Source organism: Aulonocara sp. 'chitande type north' Nkhata Bay, unplaced genomic scaffold, assembly GCF_057382095.1.
Source record: "Aulonocara sp. 'chitande type north' Nkhata Bay isolate Kocher_YH1m ecotype deep benthic unplaced genomic scaffold, A_spYH_male_GT1.1 unmapped_scaffold_20, whole genome shotgun sequence".
Taxonomy (NCBI): domain Eukaryota; kingdom Metazoa; phylum Chordata; class Actinopteri; order Cichliformes; family Cichlidae; genus Aulonocara; species Aulonocara sp. 'chitande type north' Nkhata Bay.
The window spans coordinates 228,334-251,511 of NW_028234352.1; the positions used below are offsets into that span (position 1 = coordinate 228,334).

Here is a 23,178-nt window from a genome sequence, read left to right on the forward strand (position 1 = left end):
ATCGGATTTTAATCTCGATTACGATCTGAGCTTTCAACGATCATTAAAAATGACTGAGCCGATTATTAGCCCCTCCCTCGTGCTTCACTCTCGCGCTGCTCCGTGTGGCAAATCAAGCGCACCTCTTTCGAACACGTGTCACAGCAATTAAGAGCAGCGGTCTCCAACCTTTTTTGCGCCACGGACCGGTTTATGCCCGACAATATTTTCACGGACCGGCCTTTAAGGTGTTGGATAAATACAACAAAATAAAACCAGTACCGGTACCGAAAAAAAGAAGAGTTATTCATAACACATGTGAAAAGACCCAGGAAAACCGAGTAAACGATAAAAACAATAACAAAATAACACTGAAAACCGATAAAAACCCTGAAAACCATATATTTCACACCTGAGCCTCAACTCTCGCGGCCCGGTACCAAACGACTCACGGACCGGTACCGGTCCGAGGCCCGGGGGTTGGGGACCGCTGATTAAGAGGACCCGAGGGAAGCTCGGAAAGCTAAGCAGTAGTTATTTGGAGAGGACAGTGACTGCCGTTGGTTGAACAGAGAGGTAAAAAAAACTTCAGTGGTGTGGAAACTTTGCTACGGTGTCGTAGCTGCACCACAGAGCAACACTGCAAAGTTCACTAAACACAGATGTTTACATTTTTCATTTATTTCTTATACTGCAAACATTTGCACTGTTATCAGTATTTGCACTATTTTATATTATTTTTTGACAATCTTTAAAGTCATTATTCAACACATTGTTATTGTTAAATAAATATCGTCAAATAATCGAGATCTCAATGTCAGTGAAAATAATCGTGATTATCATTTGTGCCATAATCGAGCAGCCCTAGGATACACCCATACAAACATACACGCACACACATACATGTATGTATAAATACATGTATGCATGCGTACATAGAGACATGTCTCCACATACACATACATGCCATGGCTCGCTGACTGGGAGTGCCGAACTGAGCTCCACAGGAATGAATCCAAAAATGTTACATTTGAATGTTTCAGATCATCAACAAAATGTTAATATTAGACAAAGACAACACAAGTAAACACAACATGCAGGTTGTAAATGTAGCTATTTATTCTTATTAGATTTATAATTCAGCCCATCGGAGGGTTTTCAAGTCTGAACCACCTTTTTAAGTCACAGCACCAGCTTGAATAGACCACTCGACAGCCCCTCAGAGGTGAACTAGCTGGTGTGTTTTTGGATCATTGAACACATGTTGATGACATTGATGGTCAGGGATGCAGAGCAGATGCAAAGCCACAGCAAACCACAAAGAGAAGCCCAACAAAGAACCTGGTGTCTGTATTTTTAGATTTTAAGGTTTTTTGATGAAGACAAAAACAAGGACAGCTTCCTCCAGGGAGAAGCTAGAAGCTGCCTCCTGCAGCTATAAATAGCAAGGCTTCAGGAAATCTCACTCTATATCAGGAGTATGGAAACTGATGGGATGGCGTGCACCCTACTTAATATTTTGGAGGACTAAATTGCAGCATCTCAGTCATCAATGAGGAAGTAAAGCACTGTGTACTTTAACACAAAATGATCTAGGTATAAAGTAAACTGCCATTAATGGTAAATATTATTAATGTATTTACAGACCATAAATATTTAAACAGGCACATAGTTTTGTTCTTTAAGGTTAACAAAACCATGATAACGGTGTCTACGTTACAGGACATTTCAATGTGAATGTAAGTGCTCTATTCTTAGGAAACCGTGGCGTTTCTGTCGGTTTGGATCTGCTGATGAGACTTTGGTCTATATAAATAGACTGACTATGGCATAATCATGACTTTTGTCATCACAGAAGTGATGGGAGCATTCAGAGACTAAAAATAAAGCTGTGGAAGAGCAAATAGTGTGCACAATTCATCTGATCGCAGAGAAGCAGTGAAAAACCCACAGAAAGTAAAAGATAGACGTCCTAAAAACTGGTGCAATTCAGTATAATATCATTGCATGTTTTGTTGCAATGGAGCAAACAACAACAGTACACTACTTTGATGGGACTAAAGTATCTCACATATAACATGGATGCTGTAAAATGTGATTGTGACATCCTTGACGTATGCACAGGAGTACAGAAGTAAAACAGCAGGAGTGTTAGCTCTACAGAGGAAAAGACACGCCTGTTACGTCGCTTACTACCTGCTTCTTGTCACCACATCGCCCGGTAGGATGGTTTCGACTCTCTCTGTAAGTGTACATCTCACTCTAGACTCTGGCTAACCCATTCTCTCCTCCCTCCGCAGCATTCCTACCAGCCCACCTATGGCTGTGCCACATCATACTGTTCACGGTAATACCAGTATAATGTTGGGCAACGATAAAAAAATGAAATATCGCGATACAATATGGGTAAAACGCGGATGCGCAGTGCCTTTGTTTTCATGCACGCATGGCCGAAAAAGCATGGTGGCGACAGGGAAGGGGGAAAGTGGATCGTTGAGTGAAACGGATGAACCAGAACTGGTTTGTAAAAATGCTGCAACGTAACTGGTTTGGTGTTTGTCCGTCAGATACACAACAAAGCACTATTTTTTTGTAGAACATGCTAGCGGGCCGTCGTTATTGCCGTATTTGTTGGACTAAGGTGCTCGGAAATCTGGGAGTAATCTGGGTCCTAAACTCCGTCCGCTTCAGGTCCCAAAGTCAAACGCACACTGCAGCACATTGAGAGTTAAAAACTAAATTCTTTCAACTTTAATAAAATGATCAGTGTTGCTGCTTTACCAGATGTAACAATTAAGTTTAACATCCAGGCATCCATGAAAACAGAATTTATTATATTTAATGGAGTTAGAAGTTAGCAGGAACTAGTGCAAGTTAGCTCGCTAGTTTTGCTAGTTACATAAACATGATATAGCATGTTCTGACAGAGATTTCTGAAAAAGTTCAAACGTACAGCTCTGCTGTCACTTTAGTCAGGAGAACAACTGAGATAATCCATCCACAATACGAGGTTAATCATTAATATACTGCAACAACATGGGAATAGAGCTGCTGTGATAGAATACAGCATTAATGAATCAATGGTACAGAAGTGGAGGAAGCAAGAAGAATGAGTTGAATAGTTTGATTTATCTGACTGCTTTGTTTCTTGTGCCTTATAATCCTGTGCAGCTTATGGTCCGAGAAATACATATTTGACTTTTTTATTTGGCACACTGCAGTTTAATGTTGCAAAGCACCTCTTTTTAACTTCAGTGGATATTATACATGGTTATGCTCAGGATATGTCAGCACATTTCTACTGGAAATGCCTTTTGGTTAAACTTTCAGCAAGGAATTTGCATTTGCACTGTTAAATCTTTACATAGCTTTAATGCACATGAAAAACAGCTGCTTGTTTAAGTGAAAATAAATGGATGGGTTTTTTGCACTAGTAAAGTTGTGGAGTTGTATTTTGTCTCGCATCAATTATATTGTCAGTTATATTGTTATTGCAAATTTTCAAATATATGTCGTGATAAATATTTTTGCCATATCGCCCTGCTCTAAGCCCACCCACTTAATCCAAGCCCATATGTATTTCTCTGTAGTTTGTAAATAAACATTTTCACTGCACCATCTGCTCCTGAATCCAGAATCCTCCTATGCCATGACAGAACATCTAAATCAGCAACATTTTGGACTCTTCTGAAGCACCTTCTATCATGCTGTAAGTACCTGAGAGATGAGTTGGTATCTACGGATGAAACGAAATCATTTGAAGAACTTGTTACATTAGCTTTGAGAATAGTTAGCTTCATAACTTGGCCAGCTCCAGGCCTCGAGGGCCGGTGTCCTGCAGGTTTTAGATCTCACCCTGGGTCTACACACCTGAATCAAATGATTAGTTCATTACCAGGCGTCTGGAGAACTTCAAGGCATGTTGAGCCATTTAAATCAGCTGGACACGTCTAAAACCTGCAGGACGCTCGTGGCCTGGGTTTGGACACCACTGCCATAACTGAATACTGAAAGAAACTACAAGTCACGATCAGCTTCCTCATCAAGAACAATGTGAGAAGTCAGTGCAGCTGAGCAGACTTACTCAGGAGGAGTGATAGAGAAGGACTGAAGAATGGCCACATCAATTCTCCCTGTGCGATAACACAGGTGGATCCTGCAAAACGAGTGTGTTGTCTCTAGTACAACACATAACAATTCTGGGTTTATCTCTGGACTCCATCTCTTTTACATCACTCTGTCAGAGGAGAGATTCAATCGGGCATACTGGGCATTTGCCCGGTGGGCCGACGGTGATTCTTCGTTTTTATGGGTCGATGGGTTTTGTTTTGTTTGTTTGTTTTGTAACGGCATGAGCAATGGAAGGTGGCGGATTGGCCAGATGCTGGACGATGTGTAAAAATAACTCTGTTGTTTGGTGGTGGCTATGGCGGAGCTTCCACAGTAAGAAGTTATGACCTGCAGTCTATCTGGGTCAGATATAGACCAAGCTTAGTTGTAGCTATTTTCGTTGTGCTGACTTTTTACTGTCAGTTCCAATAACTCGTACTGCGTGCTAGCTAGCATGACTGGGTGGGTGCTATGATGTTACTGATAGTGAACTTTATTTTGTTCATAAGGTTAGTTAGTAGAGTTGCCAACCGTCCCGTAAAAAACAGAATCATCTCGTATTCAGAGAAAATATTACGGCTTTCGTATTGAGGTGAAAAGGAACAGTTTGTCCCGGACTTCAGCTACAATGAAAAAGACACAAAGCTGGATTTATTCTGTCATTACACTGCACAGCTGCCTCTTCTTCTCTCATTCTCTCCCCTCCCTCTCCTGTTTCTACTTCAGTCATGAAACTGATCAATGATCAGCTGATCGGCTTTTCTCTCTTGTTTGTTTATCGCCCACTTTGCGCCAGAAAGAGGAAACCAGCGGATGTCGCGCTAAACAACAGCAGCACGTTTGATCAGCTGTTGTTAGAATTTATTTAATATTAATTTCTAGTATCAGCTGATGTTTGCTGGAGCCACAGCTGTAAACCTGCTGGTCATGATGTCGGTTTGGATATGTGGTGAGAGGGAAACATGAAGATGAAACCAGGAGATGTCCTTACTGAATCATCAGAGCTGAACAGGTGATGGAGAAACAGGTTTACCTTTTAGGTGACATGAATGAGTTGAAGTTATGAACTGTTTCTGAGAGACAAATAACACCAGGATCCTTTTTTATGTAGCTGACAGCTGGTAACTGTGCAGGGGCGGGTCTAGCAAAGTGTTGCCAGGGGGCAGGTAGGGCATTAACAGGGAGAGGGGGGCACAAAGACACACTTTCTTATTCTCATTTAAAATGTCTCGCTTTTAATAAGTAATTATCTGAATCTTATGACCAAAGTTTTTATCTGATGTAAAATGTATAGAAATCATACATATACCAACAAGACTGTACATCACTGTCACAACAGCGTTTGTTTTCATTCAAAGGCTTTATGGCTCTTCCTATAATACCTGGTGGGCCGGTCTCTAGTCAAAATGCCAATTTTTTGTCCCAGTCCCGCCATGCTCACAGCATTCCTGACTCTTTTTCGCCTGCACAAAACAGTCCCCTTTAGATTATGCCTTTGGCTACTGGGTATGATGGCTCAGCCATCCTGGTGGTCTGGCTTGGCTGTTTAAGAGGGTTTCAGCGCTGGGTGCTTTCTTCAGGCGCTTCCTACTGTTCTTGTGAGGATTGACAATACCACCATGGGGGCTTATATTAGCCATCAGGGAGGGATGCATTCATGCTAACAGCAGCAAACATTTGTCCCTGGTAACACTATCCCAGGCAGGGTGAACTGTTTCCTTGATCTTGCACTCATAGGGGTCTTCTGAATTAAATTGAATTGAGGAGCAGACACAGACTGTTTTATATGAGATCCTTCTCATGCACTTCAACAGTCTTATTCATCATCGAGTCTTAAATGATCCTGTTATGACCAATGACTGCTCGACTGTGTCAAAGAGCTACTTCCACAGTGTGGAGAAGCCATAATTCTGACTCCACGCCAAATAAAAGGGGGAAACCCTCCCAGGGATTGACACCTAACAGTCAAATAGTTAAAGGATTAAACTTCTCTTTCCTTTCTTTAAACAAAAAAATATTTTCAAAAAACTATTCAAAGGTCCCAAATATCTTATTTCACTCACAAGGCAGACGAGAGGCAGCTGTGTCATTATGGCGTTTGTATCCTGCTGCTACTGGGACCAGTTACAGTTCCTTTCACTAACACACACACACACACATTCTAGTTTTGATATCTTAGTGAGGACACCTAGTTGACATGATCCTAGCCGCTCACTGTAACCATCAATAATGGATGGTTAACGCTCAACCTAAACCTAACCATAACCTAACTGTAACCCTGACACTAGAACCACATTGTGAGTCTCAAACTCGTGAGGCACTTTTGTCCTCATAAATGACTGTTGGTCCCCACAAGTATAGTAACATTCCAATTCTTGGTCCCCACAGAGACATCTAAACAGGTACACACACACACTTTCATGTATTTTTGTCCACAGTATAAAAGCTGTTTGGGGCTGGGAGGAATCAAGTCCGTCCATGGCAACTTTCCCCGACTGCCTTCCACATTCTTTGAGTGCTTGCCTTGTCTGCTCGCTCTGGCGCTTTAATGACTTCCTTCAAATGGTACCAACACTTCAGCAACGACTGCAACATCATTTTTTCCATCTTCACAGCCCTGGAAGCATTGGACAGTATCATCTAATACATGGAAAATATTAAAACAGCTCAGCTCACAAAAGCTGGGAAACTTTGGGTGCAAACATGTGGAGACCACTAATTCATTTACTGCATGTTGCCTCTGCTCAGTGTCTGCTCAGTAGAACATGGATCTACATGTTCACTCCTGCACTGGCCAAAGCTGGTAGTGGTACTGCTTAGACTCTTTGAGTGCTAATATTGGTGCTCCAATCATTTGGTCTGGCTCTAACGGTGTGATTCAGACTGAGCAGACCTGGTGCATTTTGAATCAAAACTGCAGAGTCATTTTACTATTATTTAATAAGGAAGAACAGAGAAGAGTCCATGACCACGTTATATCAGTAAAGATGTTGTGTCTGCATGAGAGTAGACTGTCTCTGCAGGCAGCATCACACCCAAACAGAGCAGACAGCCTGTTCATCCTGAGCTCGCCAAGGTCACCAAAGGTCAGGCGGACAAAAACCTGCAGTCTTAACAAAGCCACAGGCAAAGACACTCTTTATTATCAACTATCTAATAAAACGCAAAACAGCCAAGAAGTGAATCTGCCATGAATTTCACAACTTTACAAGCTAAGAAATAGACACTGAGCTTTATAATGATTAAATATGTTAAATAGATATTAAATTAAATATAGATCCTGATAAATGCCTCGTTAATTTTTCATCATAGAATTACTGTTGAAACAACCCCTTATCCATGTTTGATGCCCTGCAATGGACTCACAGCCAACTGTAGAAAGCAGCCCAATCAGAGGCACTTTTTCTTTGACCCAGTTTATTCTAAGTGGAGATATTATCTGAATTTCAGGAGTGGGACCACACCTCATTCACGCCGCCTCAGTTTATATATGTCCCCTTCACCAATACCCTCTGTTCTCATTTTCATGCCCCCCAGGAGCCGCTGCCGGTCCTCTTTGAGGCCCTCCCCACACTGCAGCACCAGTACACGCTCCCTCATCCATCATCGCTCATCGTAACTGAGGATGTGGTCCCAGCTAGTGAAATTGCTAGTAAAAATGTTAATGTGATAAACTCACCAGCTACTGGCTCACTGACATCCAGTACAAGAAGGCCAGGCTTACCAAAACATACAGTTTGATTTGTGCGCTCTGCTGCTGCTGCACACAAATACTGTCCAACACAAGGAATTCAGCCTGGATTTACACTCGTCCCAGTGTCCTATGGCAGGTCAGCTCTATCACAGGCAAGGACAGCTCTGACGCTTCAGAAGTGTTATCAAAATAAATAAATAAATAAACAAAATAGAAATAACATAGTAGTTTGGATCAAAAGCCAGACTAAGTTTTAAGATGCAATTTAAAAGACTGGATGGACTCGGAGGAACGAATATAAAGAGGGAGGTTACTCCAGAGTCTGGGAGGTACGACAGCAAAGGCCCGATCCCCTCTGGACTTCAGACGAGACCTCGGCTGCGTCAGGAGCATTTGATTGGAAGATCTAAGTGCCTTATTAGGGATGCACAAATGGAGGCGCTCGCGTAGATAGCTGGGAGCTAAATTGTTTAAAGTTTTAAAGGTAAGCAAAAGAATTTTGAATATTGGTACGATAATCAACAGGGAGCCAACGTAGGTTGGCTAAAACTGGTGTGATGTGGGCATAATTTCTAGTTCCAGTTAAGAGACGCGCAGCTGCATTTCAAACTAACTGGAGCCGGTGAATAGAGGAAGGTGGGAGGCCCGAGTAGAGAGAATTACAGTAGTCTAATCTGGAAGTGATAAGACCATGAATGAGTTTTTTAAGGTCCTTCAAAGGGAGGTATGGCTTTGCTTTAGATATCTGACGCAGCTGGTAGAAACAGTTTTTTACCACAGAGGAGATCTGTTTCTCGAGTTTGAAAGAGCAGGAAAACACCAAGGTTTCTAACAGTGAGTGAGAGATGGCTACCAAGGGACCCTAAGGCAGTTGTTCCAGCGGGGTGTGACTATCAAAAACTATAACTTCTGTCTTATCCTCGTTCAGTGTGAGAGACGTGACCACGTTTGGACCTCATTTAGACAGTCAAATAGGGGTTCCAGAGACGTAGAGACATCTGATGTCAAAGGGAAATAAATTTGTATGTCGTCGGCGTAGCAGTGAAAGGAAATGTTATATTTTTTAAATATTACTCCCAAAGGCAGCATGTACAAGGAAAAAGAGAACTGGGCCGAGCACAGATCCTTGAGGCACACCACAATGGGGCAGAGGCCGAGGAGTGTTGCCCCATGGCTACGGAAAACGACCTCTCTGACAGATGAACCAAGATAAAGCTATAACTTTAAGACCAACGACATGTTCTAGAGATGAGAATCTTGTGGTCGACTGTGTCAAAGGCAGCAGTCAGATCTAGTAAAACTAAAACAATGGCCCACAGGTAGAAGAAGATCATTAAAAAGCCTAACTAACGCTGTCTCAGTGCGATGGCGAGGTTTAAAGCCAGACTGACTTTCACTGATACCGTTAGTATCAAGGAAGGACTGAAGTTGTTTTAGAACCACGTTTTCCAGAATTTTGGATATAAGAGGGAGTTTGGAGATCGGTCTGTAGTTAGAGCACTAGGGTCAAGATCCTTTTTCTTTATAATGGGTTGCACGACAGCGCGCTTAAATACTGACGGTGCACAACCTGATGACAGGGATACATTTAGTAAAAGTTGGATACAGGGACCGATAGTGTGCAAAGCTTCCTTAAGAAAACGAGAGGGAACGATATCACGGGGGGAGTTAGAGATGATCACTTATAGCTGTTAAATGAGAATAAGACAGTGGATTGAACTGTTGAAGGACAGTCAAGCATTCAGGGACTGGAACAGGGTCAGAAACTAACAACGACTCAAGATGAGAGAGACGCCCTCAGAACTTAAATTTTGTCAGTGAAATATTTAAAAAAATTATCACGAAGTACAGGAGAGGCATCCCTACAAGTAAAGGGGCAAGGGTTTATCGAGGAATTACAAATACTAAAAAGGGCTCGGGGATTATGGCAGTTAGACCAAATAATACCAGAGAAGGAGGCAGATTTAGCAGCTTTAACAGACTTTTGATACCTAGATAGACATTTACGAAGCATGTCCAGAGAGACATGGAGTTTATCTTTTTTCCATTTTCGCTCAGCGCGCCGACATCCACGCCTAAGGGCGCCGGTAGGGTCATTACGCCAGGGTTGGCGTAACAATTTGGCACTTTTTGTCCTCAGAGGTGCCACCGAATTAAGAATGTCGGCGCATGTAGTATTAAGAAGGTTGGCAAGTTCCTCCGCTGATAAATCTGCAATACCATTAACATCAGAAAGAGGAGAATCAAGAAAAGCAGCAGTGAAATGAGCAAGTGACTGAGAGCTCATCGAGCGCGTTTGCCGTAGAGAACCATCACTATACAAATCAACATTGTTAATAACAGTATTAAACAAAACCGGAAAATGGTCCGAAATCCCGAAGTCCTTAATGTCCGTGATGCAGATATCCAAACCACGGGACAGTACCAAGTCGAGTGTGTGACCTTTTGTGTGAGTTGGATCACTTACGAACTGGGTGAGATTAAACGAATTCATAAGAGCAAGGAAGTCTTTGACTAGTGAGCCGTCCTCGCAACAAACGTGGAAGTTAAAATCACAAAGAATTAAAATACGATCATAGCGTAAGACGACACTCCCCAGTAAGTCAGCAAATTCAGAAATAAAATCCGTAACAAATTTCGGGGGGCGATACACCACAGCGCAAAGAAATGAGGTTCAGTTCAGTTCCAATAACTGCACCTCGAAGCTGGGGTACATGATGACAGCGGCCGACATCGAAATTTGTTTTTAAAAACTGAAGCTGGCCCTCCACCTCTGTCAGTGGACCGGGGTGAGCTCAGAAAGGTGAATCGGGTTGGTTCTGAGAAAGAAAAGAACTCACCAGGGCAAAGCCAAGTTCAGTCAAGAATAAGAAGTCCAGCCCGGATGAAAGATTCAGCATACAGAGTCCTGAAGCTGGCAGCATGGTGTTCAGAAAACAGCCTGGGACTGAACACTAAGAAAACCAAAGAGGTCATTGTCAACGTCAGGAGGCACTGACTTGGCCCCCCTCTACATCAACGGGGAGCGTGTGGAGAGGGTCCACACCTCCCGGTTCCTTGGTGTCCTCATCTCTGCTGACATCTCCTGGACAGACAACATCTCAGCGGTCGTCAAGAAGGCCCAACAGCGGCTGCACTTCCTGAGAGTCCTCAGGAAGTACAAGCTGAACTCCAACCTGCTGCTGACCTTCTACCGCTCGTCCATTGAGAGCCTGCTAACCTACTGCATCACAGTATGGCACGGCAGCTGCACTAAGGCGGATAGAGTGAGGCTTCAGAGTGTGGTCAAGACAGCACAGAAGATCATCGGCTGCCCTCTCCCCTCCCTGAAGGACATTTATTCCTCCCGCTGCCTCAGCAGAGCAGCAAACATCATCAAGGACAGCTCCCACTCTGGTTTCAACATGTTCAGCCTGCTTCCCTCAGGGAGGCGCTACAGGTGCATCAGCAAGGAGACCCACAGACCCATAACCAGCCTGAACTCACACATGATAAACACAGTTCCACCCCCCAATCTAGGACCTCTACACACAGACTACACAACTATCATCACCACAGTGCAACACTTAATTTACGTGCAGTAACCCACACTGTAATATATCGCACTATGTTTTGTTTCTATATTTGTAGATAGTGCTGCAGAACTGTGCAACTCACCCCCCTTTCTTTCCCACGTCTGCACTGAATAGGAGATGCTCTGAAGCTTATTGTGCATGTGTGTAGTGACAATAAAACGCATTCTATTCTGTTTTTGTTCACATGCTAAGTTCAGCATTCAAAATCTTGGTGTAATGTTTGAGTCTTCTCTGAGTTTCAACTGTGTAAAATCTTTATCTCACTCCTAACATTTCTAAATTGTGAAACATGGTCTCCTCTGCTGAACTGGAAGAAATTATCAATGCGTTTCCGTCATTGCATTTAGATTAATGTACTGGCCTCTGTGCTGGATTAGAGAAACCACCAAGGCTCTGCACCAGTCTACAGCTGACTCTGTCCATTCTTTTAAAAAGCACTTCAAAACCTTTTTGTTTAAACAGATTTTCTGTTGAGAAGTTTTTTAAAAATTTTAAAACTACAGGTTTATGTTATTTTGGCACTTAATGGGGTTTTTTTGTGATGGTTTGTCTGTGAAAACGTCCTCACAATCACTAAAAACCAAAGAACACCACCCCCACAGTAAAGCGGTGGAAACATGGGTCACTTTTCTGCTAAGAGCACAACATGACCTCCCTGCATGGAGGGCCAATAGACAGGACCGCGTATCGTACTGTGACGAGGAACCTTCGTCCCATGAAGATGGATGTTCAAGCATGATGATGATCCAAAACATCGTGTCGAGGTAACAAAGCAGTGGATGAAAATAAGAGTGGCCTATCGAGTCTTCCACTCATCACCTCCAGCTGGTGACGGCAGATGGCTGCCCCTCACCGAGCCTGGGGTTACTTCTTCTTCTCTGTAATGTTGTAGGGTATTTACCTTATAAATATGAAATATATAAATATGAAACATGTCAAAACAAAGCAGAGACAGCGATCAGTGATAACTGATTCTCAGTGCTGGAGATAAGGATGTACGGTAACCTTCAACATTACACATCCTGTGGACACATACTGTTTGATCTATTGTTAGCATAAAGACGCTGACAGGTGCAGATGAATGAGCCCCTGATTTCTTCAGCCTACAGCAGACAGACTGTCAGGAGTTAGCTGCAGGACTGCAGAGCGTATGCTTGGTTTCATGTTGTGTTGTTGTTTTTAGCCTGACAGATGCCAAATGATCTGTCTGATCAAACGGGCGATTGTGGAAGAACACAAGCGCTTTGTCCTCTGGAGGCTGCTGACCTTCTCTGGCCACACAAACTGCTACACACTCACACTGACATTAACCTGTCACTGTGGTACACCACTCTATACTTCACATATCTTGGTTGTCCTCATTTACACGACAAACACTTAAATAGACACACACAGTGACACTGTACGCCACCCCGAGAGGCCCAGTGTGGCACGCTACTGGTGTGTCACATGCTCAGAGTCCAAACAGCCTCTGTGAACCCACACTGCTGCAAATATGTCGCCAGCGCCTCCAGATTCAAATCAGTGTGTCATTGAGCAACAGAGGTTAGCAAAGGTGTCCCAGTCCAAATATGGTGTAACAGCAGGAACGTGTGGGACATTCCTTTCTTATGACTTCATAAACTCAGCTACTGGGAGATTAATCCAGCGTGGTGTGGCAGCTTTGATCGTAGACCAAAAATGTGCGCTCCAAAAAGATCCCAGCGTAATCAAAACAGGCCGTCCTTTGGCGTCCACCGGGCAGTGTTTTGTAAATAATGTGTGTTTATCATTTATATGGGAATATAAAGAACTAGTTTTAGCTGTTCTACATAAACAGCATATCCCAAATATCATCAAAACAGAAAATTAGAATAAGAGCTTTCAAATCCAATTTATCGGCACAATTATTTCAATTTACTTAAATGTGCTCCGAGGGCTAACAGGCTGTTTAGATCACAGGGACATGTTACATAATGAAGTAATGAATGTCATTTCTAACTGTTTGATTTTAAAAAGTATGTTTGATAAATGTGGGACAAGGACAAGCATGTAATGGGATTAGTGGGGATACATTCATGGAGGAGAGGAGAAGTCCTAAAGCTAGCTAATGAAAGGACAGCAAACTAACACAGAGGAAGAGGTCAAGGCAGAACAACAAAGATTTCTTTGCAGGGTGAGATGAGGAAGGGAGGAGAGTAACCACTGTGATCACCCAGAAGAGAATGACTCAGGTCTGTGTCCAGTCTCCCCAAATCAGCATGACACAGCAAACTAAGCTACATAAATCTCTGAATTACCAGCTGAGCCACTAATCCAGGCGGTATGACACTCGCCAAACTGCTAGTTCTGTGATATTTTACCACCGAGCATAAAAGTGCTTACAGGAAAGGCCAGGAAAGAATAAGCCATGAATACAGAGTTTAAATCATAAGAATATTTTATAACGTTTAACATTACGCAGAAGCATTTCATATTCATGAAACGCTTTCAATTAAAAGAAAACATCGAAACAGGTAATAAGGACACACCCAACATGCTCAACACCCACTTTAGTACTTCCTACTCAGCAGTTTCAATTACTGGTTAAAGCAAATGTGTTAGAAACTTAAAGCACGTAAAGAATCTGCTCAAGTCAAACAAGACATCAGACACACATCACCAAGAAGGCAAGTTTAAAGCAGTCCTACAGAAAGGTTTCAAAACTCACTCCCACAGCTTGATTCCAAGGATGTTAGATTCCTATCGGGCCTTTTCTACTGTTAATGTTTAAGCTAAATGACAACTTTGTTTGTCCACTGTCAGCATTCGAAACAACTTCTACAGGGTTTAATGGAGCACACAGATTTGACTTTTTACAAAAGCACTCAATGAGCTGTAGTAATGAAGAATTGTATCACAGTACGTTTTGTCATATCCTGTCTAAGATGTTTTTTCTTGCATGAGCCTAAGCACTCATTTATACTCGTATCCAATACAACTGATTTCGGTTTTATGCTTCCTAAAACCCTTAAAATTCCTTGTCAACGTCTTTTAGTTTAACCAATCCTAAAGAAAATCAAGCTTTGCTGCTCTACTCTATTTCCCGTTCCCTGCAACATGTGTGTGGATGCTGAATGAGACGGGTGGAGGGATGAGCGCTACATGGTTGTGTTTGAGCAGGAGGGCTGGATGATGAATGGGCTTTTATAGACATGCTGTTCGTTTACGGAGGCTTGTAGGCGATGATCTCTTTAGTGTAATATGAAAAGGAAACAGACACATCGTGATATCACAAACACAATCCTACATTTGTGCCAACCTAATAAAATAATATGCAGTACTGTGTGAAACTCATCAAGTGGCCTGAACTAAAAGTTCTCCAGCAAGTTCAGTAGCATTGCTACTTGAGATTGTTCATGTTGCAGCCAAGAACTTCACTGATAACTGCTGCCATGGTGTAAATCAGCTGGTTGGTTCCAGCGATGGTCACACTAGGGACTGTCCACTGCAGTAAAAACTCTGCATTATCACTCCGTTACCTGCTGCAAGCACTGCCACAGTCTGATTTTCTTTCATCACTACCTGAATTGTTTGACTAAAAGGAAAAAGAAATGGCAGATGTCCTTCTCTACAGGGGCAGAACTGTTGGCAAACTGTTCACCACCCCCCAACCGCCCTGTCTGTCATCACTCCACTAGCATTGCTGTTTGTAATTATATTCACTCCACTTTTACACACCTGTACATAATATCCTAAAAGCCACAAATCAACTAGAACCCTGCTCTGTTTGGTAATGAACTGTGATAAAACAAATATCCCCTGCCTATGAAAAACCATAGGCTTCCCAAGGGAGTCATGAGTTCATAATGTTCATGTTCATAAACACTGAAAGCTGACATGGAGTAGGTCCCAGGCCCTGAACTCCATAAGCAAGAAAATGGATTGATGTATAAATACACACACACATATACACATATATATTAGGGGTGCAACGATACACAAAATTCACAGTTCGGTTCGATACTTTGGTGTCACGGTTCGATATTTTTTCGATACAAAAAAAATGTTCATGCCTTTTTAATTTGTCAGTTATTAAAATTATAAATATATATTTTAACTCAAACGTACAGTTTTTAAATTTAATGTTGCTGAAACAACAAAGTAATAAAAAATAAATAAATCTATCTGGTGGAGGAATCGCTCATCTTTGGAAAAGAGAGTTTATTACAGAGAAATGTCTCTTTCAAAATAAAAGCTCTACTATACGCTTCTTCTGGGCTATATTCTCAGCAGCATATTAAACATATCAGGTCCCCATAAGGAGAATCCTGTGCTAACGGCTGTCTAAATGACTCGGGTAAAGTTTGTAGCATGGTGCTTGTTGTTTTGTCTGCTTCCACTTGTCTTTGCACCAGGATGATGTCGGAGTAAATGTGCAGTCATATTCGTTGTGTTCCCACTAGTGCTGTCAGCGTTAATCTGAAATGACCTTAACGCCACAACACGGCAAAACTCCGTTAACGAGCGACCGCGGATCGCCCCGTGCGTGGGGCTGGACGGCGTCAACACGTTAACGAGCTAACTGCGCTAACACACTAGTTCCCACCCATGTAATTGAGCATTGCGTGGCACATCCAACATACTGTTTTACTTTAGTCCATGACGCGCTTACCTTCAGGGTCATACGTCACATGAAGACCAAAATAGTTCCAAAGGCCAGATCTGAATGAGGGTGGGGGAGGTTCGTTTGCCATGTTGCAACGAGCTTAACTTCTGTCTCGCTAGCTTGCGCTGCGCTCAGTGGATCTGTGCTCGACAGTGCAGCCTAGGCGGAGTAGTCGAACGCAGATTCACTGAGCGCTCAACACAGACAGCATCGTCAGAAGGAAAGTTGATGAAATAAATTAAAAATGTTGTATTGTTCGATACATATGTGTACTGAACCGAAAGCACTGTATCGAACGGTTCAATATCGATACGAGTATCGTTGCACCCCTAATATATATACATATATATACATATACATATATATACATATATATATATATATATATATATATATATATATATATGTGTGTGTTTCTGTGGTTCAGCATTATGATGCTGAACCACAGAAACACACACACACACACACATAGATATACATAGATATATATAGATATACATAGATATACACACACAACATATATATATATATATATATGTGTGTGTGTGTGTGTGTGTGTGTGTGTTTCTGCTGAAGCACATCATAATGAATAAATGGATAAATTTCCAAAATCCCGGAGCAATGCAAATTAGCCGGTGCGAGGTAAGGAGCTCTGTCATTGGTTAGACAGTCTTAGCTTTGCACCTATAGCAAAGGCCATTCAGCCTCTGTGTTTACACTCTGCCTACACAGATGTTGGACATGAGACGACACAGGAAAAGGATTTTTGATGTGAGGTTTTTATTGAGATTTTATTTCTTTTTTTTCTGATTTGAAGTATTTATTAATGGAATAATAATTTATTTTCAAATACTGATTTATAAATATTTATTTTATTTTATTTTATTTTTTTGCCTGTCCCGTTTGGCTCTTTTGCATCAGAATTGTTGTCTAAAGGCAAAGAAAGATGCCCAACGGATTTACTTTACCAAACTGACCATCCCAGCCTTGCCGTAATGGTCCATTTGATTCACCTTTTATTGTTTATTTTATTTTCACTTACTGAATACGGGACAGACTTGACTGGGGGAAAGAAAGAGAAACAGCTGAGAAGAGGGACGGGGGAGAAGGGCAAAAAACAAAAACCAACAGAATTTTCTTTTCAATTAAATTACTAGATAATAAATTACTTTTGTATTGAATAAATAAAATAACTTAAAAATGAATTTGTAAATTAATATTTTATCGCACAATTCATTGTTTAAGCAAAGAACTTTTTATTTCGATGCGCTGGATCTTCTGGTCCTCTGCACATAAGTGGATTTCCATTTAGACTTTATATAGACAACAACTCAAAGTGCTTTACAACAAGTCACATTCACCCATACGATCATCTAGTGCTGTACTTTAAACACTTTAAACACAAACACAGATACTGTGGGGAGAGGCCACAGAGGCACAGGGAGAAAACTCACACAGAAATCCAACAATTAAAGAGGAACCTTCTCGATGTAACACTACCATCCTGCAAGATGACCTGGTCCTGGGCCATCTTAATAAGCATGCTGTGCACAGTAGTTTCATATTCCTGCCAGAACAAACACCAGACAGTTTGTACACAAGGCTCAGATTCTCGCTTTGCCAGATACAGACAATAGTTTAAGATCCTAATGTCTCTGCACAGCTCTGTATGTACTGAAATATCCAACCTCAGATATTTCCTGCTCACTCTCTGCACCGCCTTAGACAACAAGTAGTTCATGCTATACATAGCATTGACTTTTCATTCCAGCCATGTGCACTCATCAGGGCATCAGTGCTGCCGTAGTAACCACACTAACACTTCCTTGCACCTGTTGAAATGGCCTCAGTCTGATCGTGCCCTGAACAAACTCACCTTTAACATCCCACACACGGACTAAATATGTGCGTGTCAATAACACGTGACAGGAGAACATGCTGGTTGTCTGTCATGGGGCTGAATTAGAAACAGAGCAGGAACTACAGTTTGTCAGATTAAGACTGATCAGGTCCAACATCCGCTCCCAGCACTGATTTACACGTTTGGTGTCACATTGAAGGAAACGCCTACTGGCACAACCTGCATGTGTTAAACTGCTCCTGCGTGTAAACAGCGTGTCACTTACGGCTTTTTGCATCACAAGGACGCGCACTGGCGTCTCAGGGTGACTCAGATGTTTGCTGAATGAGGTGTAGACCGGACTAGGCGGGACTCATTTCACCAAAACACGAGCTTTTCCACCCACCAGTGTTTATCTGTGTGCTTATTTTAAAGAATTATTCCATCGTTATCAAATACGAAGCATTACACGCACGTCGCGCCGTTTCTGCTGAGTCAGACACCAGTGCTCCCGTGTGCTGATTCTCGGGTCCATCTTAAACTGGTGTGTTTGCGAATGAACTTCGGTAAAACGTTACAACGTTACCGGGCGCGCAGAGGGTCTCGGAGGCGTGTCGTACCTGTCGGGTGGTCGCGGGCTCCTCGTTCCCGGTGGGTGAAGGTGTTTCTCCTTCAAGCGATGCTGGGGTGACCGGAGAAGAAGCCATGTCCCCCCGACATCACCTCTCACTAAGCGCCGCTCCTACTGTGACTTTCCTCGGTGTCCTCCAGCGTGCAATACGCTGCCTGGCGCAGTTTGCACGGACGGTGGACCGGTTGCGTCGCTCGTCTCCTGTGCGATCAAAGTGAGTCTTCGGCTGCACAGTGCAGCCACTGTCCCTCCTCCGGCCGGCGGACTAGTCCAGGCGAGGCGGATGACGTTGTCCCGGGTCTCGCTCGCTCTCGCACATGCAGGACTTGGCCCAGTCTGTCTTCTTCTGCCACACTCTGCGCTCTGCTTTTCACTTCATGTCTTTTTGTTTTGTAAGGTGGCTAACACGATCACTCCTCTTCTGCCTGCAGGACTCTGTGACTGCTCTGTGCTGTGGCAGCACACTCCAGCCTGATAGTTCATTTTACAGCTTTTGGCACTGCGACGCTCTCCTCGGCTCGACAGACACAATCTCACCATGTCGGCACAATATACTGAGTGCAATCCATAACATGATTTTATCTCACTGTAACTTTGAAATCGACCAAATGTTGCGTAAATGACGTGTCACGTGACTTGAGCACATGCACACCCCCTGTCCTCACAGCAGACATTCATCTTAGCCCCCCCCCCCTTGTGTTTTGAGATCATTGCTGCAACAAAAGGTTGCCACAGATATTTCTACATGAAACGTACTGAATCAGTTGGCACATATTTAACTATGGTTGGATGAGACCTGCACTCTGTTTTAATATAATGTTGTTTTGTTTGAGTGGCTGAAATAAAGCTAATAAAATAAATGAATACTAAAATAAAGCTGAATCGCATCACAGGAACGACACAGCCCTGTTCCTCCAGGCTGTCAATCTGTGAATCAGCAAACATGTATGATTTATTGTCATTCATTTGCTGAACAAACTTACCTCTGAACTTTGACCCTGACAATTCAATTTTATTTATATAGCGCCAAATCACAACAAAAGTCGCCTCAAGGCGCTTCATAGATACAGAGAAGAACCCAACAATCATATGACCCCCTATGAGCAGCACTTTGGCGACAGTGGGAAGGAAAAACTCCCTTTTAACAGGAAGAAACCTCCGACAGAACCAGGCTCAGGGAGGGGCGGGGCCATCTGCTGTGATTGGTTGGGGTGAGAGAAGAAAAACAGGATAAAGACATGCTGTGGAAGAGAGACAGAGGTTAATAACAGGTATGATTCAATGCAGAGAGGTCTGTTAACACAACAAGGGAGATCCAGGTTTCCCAGCTGACGAGCAGAGGGCAGCGGCTTCCACTCGTTTGAGCAGTTTGTTGCGTGACCTCCTGTCTCTCACTGAACTAAAATGCCTCCAAACAACAGCAAAATAGATGGCACTCACTCCAACGTCTTGCAGCAAAAACATTAAGTGATGGGAAGAACAGGTGATGGATGAGCTGCAGATGTAACCGGTGTGATTCTGCGTTGTGTCTGATAAAAAAGGTAAAAGAAAGAAAGACCTCCCAGTAAATAATTTGCCCACTCCAGCTCCTACGACCAAATACAAACAGTGGGGAAGAGGGTTAGTTCAACCCACCACAGCTCCCAAGCTAGCAAGGAGTATATATTCATGCTAGCATTTATGGCGCCTAAAACACATTTATGATACACACATACGACACACTTATAACATCTAACAAAAACAGGCTTAATAATGACAATAATCGAACTAAAATTGCAACCAGAAACATCCAGGTGGCTAAATATGCATTATATGTGTGTTTTAAAGTGTTGGAAAGAAATGACACCCACCTCTCCCACAGGGGGATTGTAGAAAAGGGGAGAGGCAAAAGGGGTACACTGTATTTATAGGATTGCACCGAAGAAGAAGAAAAGAACGAGGAGGGGCTCTAACTGATAATGAACACAACTACAGGCTTGGAGGTCCTAAAAGTCAGGTATAAAAGGAGCAGTTTGGGGGTTTAGAACACATTATAACAATGTGATTTATGACCCTGTTACACAGAGCCAGCAGAATGAGCTGCTGCCACCACCACAATCAATGGTGACGCCAATTTAGAAAGAGCCCCAGTTGATTCCACTCTTGCCAGATGCTGAATACACATCGTCTAAAAGTGTGTGCCATTGACCAAAGGAGGAGTGGGCTGTTCACACATGCCTGTGTTCTTATGGAGCAGTCTTTGAGGATGGCGAGTCCAGAGCTGGAGGTTTAGATCTAAGAGAGTGATCCAAAGTCAGGAGAGGATTACACCCAACCTTCAGAGATCTTCCTATAAGCCAGAACTGGAAGCAGAGCCACCTTTGGCTATGATATCTTTACTGGACCCAGTAAGTCCAGTCAAGGTCAAAAACGTGGTCAGTCCCCCATTTAGTGCCATAGATCTGAAACATAGTAAACAAAATGCTAGTAAAAAGTTACAAACATGTTCAAGTTACATGTCTACAACTCCACAACAGACATACTTTGCTACTGGTGCCAAACAGTACTGCAGTCTGTAGCTTTCCAGCCATCCTTTGAACGTCTTTGAGTTTAATGTAGCCAAAACTGGATTCAGTAATCAGTGTTTATTTACAGAAGCCGTAGAGTATGGCTGCCACATGTGAACATCAGTGACGGCTCATTTAAACTGTAGGAACGATTAACCCAACATCAGAAAAATACTTCATTTTACATTAATGTGACAAATTAACACTGCTGGGACTTTTCTGGTCCTACACTGTTCATGTCCAAGTCAACACATTGTAAGATTTACACGTGGAAGGTCATCTAAGCTGCTTATGTGGAGATTACCTTTCCTTTAACAACGACCAGTTTCTTCTTTTCAGTTTTCAGTTTTATTTGTCATATGCAAGTTAGCACAGGGTCAACATTGCAATGAAATGTGTTTGACGAGCAGCAGTCACTCGGCAGCTTGATACAGTAGGAGAAAATATAATAAAATAAAATAATAAAGAAAATAGAAAAATAGTAAGGAGCAAATATTAGAGAGACATGGTAAAAGAGAAAAGATGACTAAATATATTTGTATCTATAAATATATGTACACTAGTGATTAAATAAGAAAATCTTGAAGAGAAATATGACGGGAGGGCAGATGGGACATTGCACAGGAATGAGCAGCAGAAAATTTCAGTATTGCACTTTTAAATATAAATATCAATGACAATAAAGTGGAGTGACCAGTGCAGATTAAACAGAGTACTTGTGAAGCTGCAGGTAGCTTCTGAGTGCTGTGTTGTGTGTGTTTAAGTGTTGTGGTTGAGGTGTCGTACGGCTTGGTGGTAGAAACAGTTTTTGAGTCTTGTAGTCCGAGCAGACAGACTCCTGTAACGATGGTAACAAGGAGAACAGCTGATGTGCTGGGTGGCTGTGGTCCTTGATGATGCTGTGTGCTTTATGGAGGCACCGCTGGAGATAAATGTCCTGAATGGCAGGAAGCCTCGTGCCAGTGATGTGCTCTGCTGCCTTCACCCTCTGTAGTGATTTACGGCTGCTGGCAGAGCAGCTTCGTACCAAACTGTGATGCAGCTCGTCAGCAAGCTCTCGACTGCACACCTGTAGAAATTTGAGGTGATGTTGGCGTTCATGCCAAACTTCCTCAGCCTCCTCAGGAAGTAAAGCCGCTGGCGAGCTTTCCTGATTGTTCTCACCTCAAACACATTATTTACCCATCCAGGTGGAACATGTAGCTGTGCTCGGTTTGACAGCTTTCATCCTGGCAGCAGCGTCAGCTGAAGCATACAAGGCACACATAGATGTCACTGAGCTGGAGCTCTGGGAGAGACGTCGCCACTTTCAGGCCTTTAAACAAAGCTGTTGGAGCACAAGTCCCAAAGATTTATAGTTTCTCTTCATGTCTTCATTGTTCCTCCATGGAGAGATGTTCCAAGTAGCCTTGGCTCGAGACAGGCGTCCTGCAGGACTACCTACCAACTGTCCACTGTTTGCAGTCGTGGTAGAGTAATGTTGCCCACCAGTGACTGAAAACCATGGATTGGAGAAGAATGACAGAATTCAGTGACCTTGTGGGGCCATAACAGAAATGACAGCAGTGTAGTGGATCAAATAAAGAGTGATGATGTTATATTTGTGACTGTAGCAGGACCAAGGCTCAAAAGGTTGCAGGCGTTGTTAATTGAGCAGAAGATGGACGGCATCAAGCCCTCTCCTCGACAGCTACAGGATCACAGTCTGCAGGTTCAGTTATGCAACGTTTTAGCATCGATGCGTGAAGTTAAGAGCAGACAGGGAGGTTATTTTTGCACTGGGCTGGAATGACTCAGTTTACCTGTCAAAGGCTATCACGGCTGGGAGAAAACCCTCAGCATTAGTAAAGAAGGACCACGGTGGCCTCTGGGTAGAAACACTGCAGAGTTCATGTGGATACGCTGCTGCATTAGGTCAGATAGAAATATCATAAAGCATCATTAAGTAAAAACGTTTATTAAGAACAAATGTTTAAATATTGTTAACGTGTTTCCCAGAAACATCTGTAGAGACAAAGAGCTTTCTGTTGTTGCTTCGAGGAAACAAGCTCTTCTTTTTAGTTTTGTCCTGGTATTTATTCCAGGACGGACTCATCCACTGAGCAGTGTTTGGGTTTCTTCCTTTTCCTCGTTCTGAAAGGAAACTATTACAACTTGGGCTTTATTTCAGTGACAA

The 23,178-nt window shown here is 42.7% G+C and overlaps 1 protein-coding gene across 1 annotated transcript in view; it reads right to left on the reverse strand.

Annotated features, from left to right (window-relative positions):
• The window catches only part of ank2b (ankyrin 2b, neuronal), a 152,624-nt gene extending 134,037 nt beyond the window's left edge, over nucleotides 1-18,587 (reverse strand). Inside the window, exon 1 of the mRNA XM_086284934.1 lies at nucleotides 18,446-18,587. Coding sequence (XP_086141060.1) covers nucleotides 18,446-18,532 — 87 coding nt within the window. The 5' untranslated portion in view covers nucleotides 18,533-18,587. The remainder of the gene's footprint in view (nucleotides 1-18,445) is intronic.
• Between the last annotated feature and the right edge of the window lie 4,591 nt (nucleotides 18,588-23,178).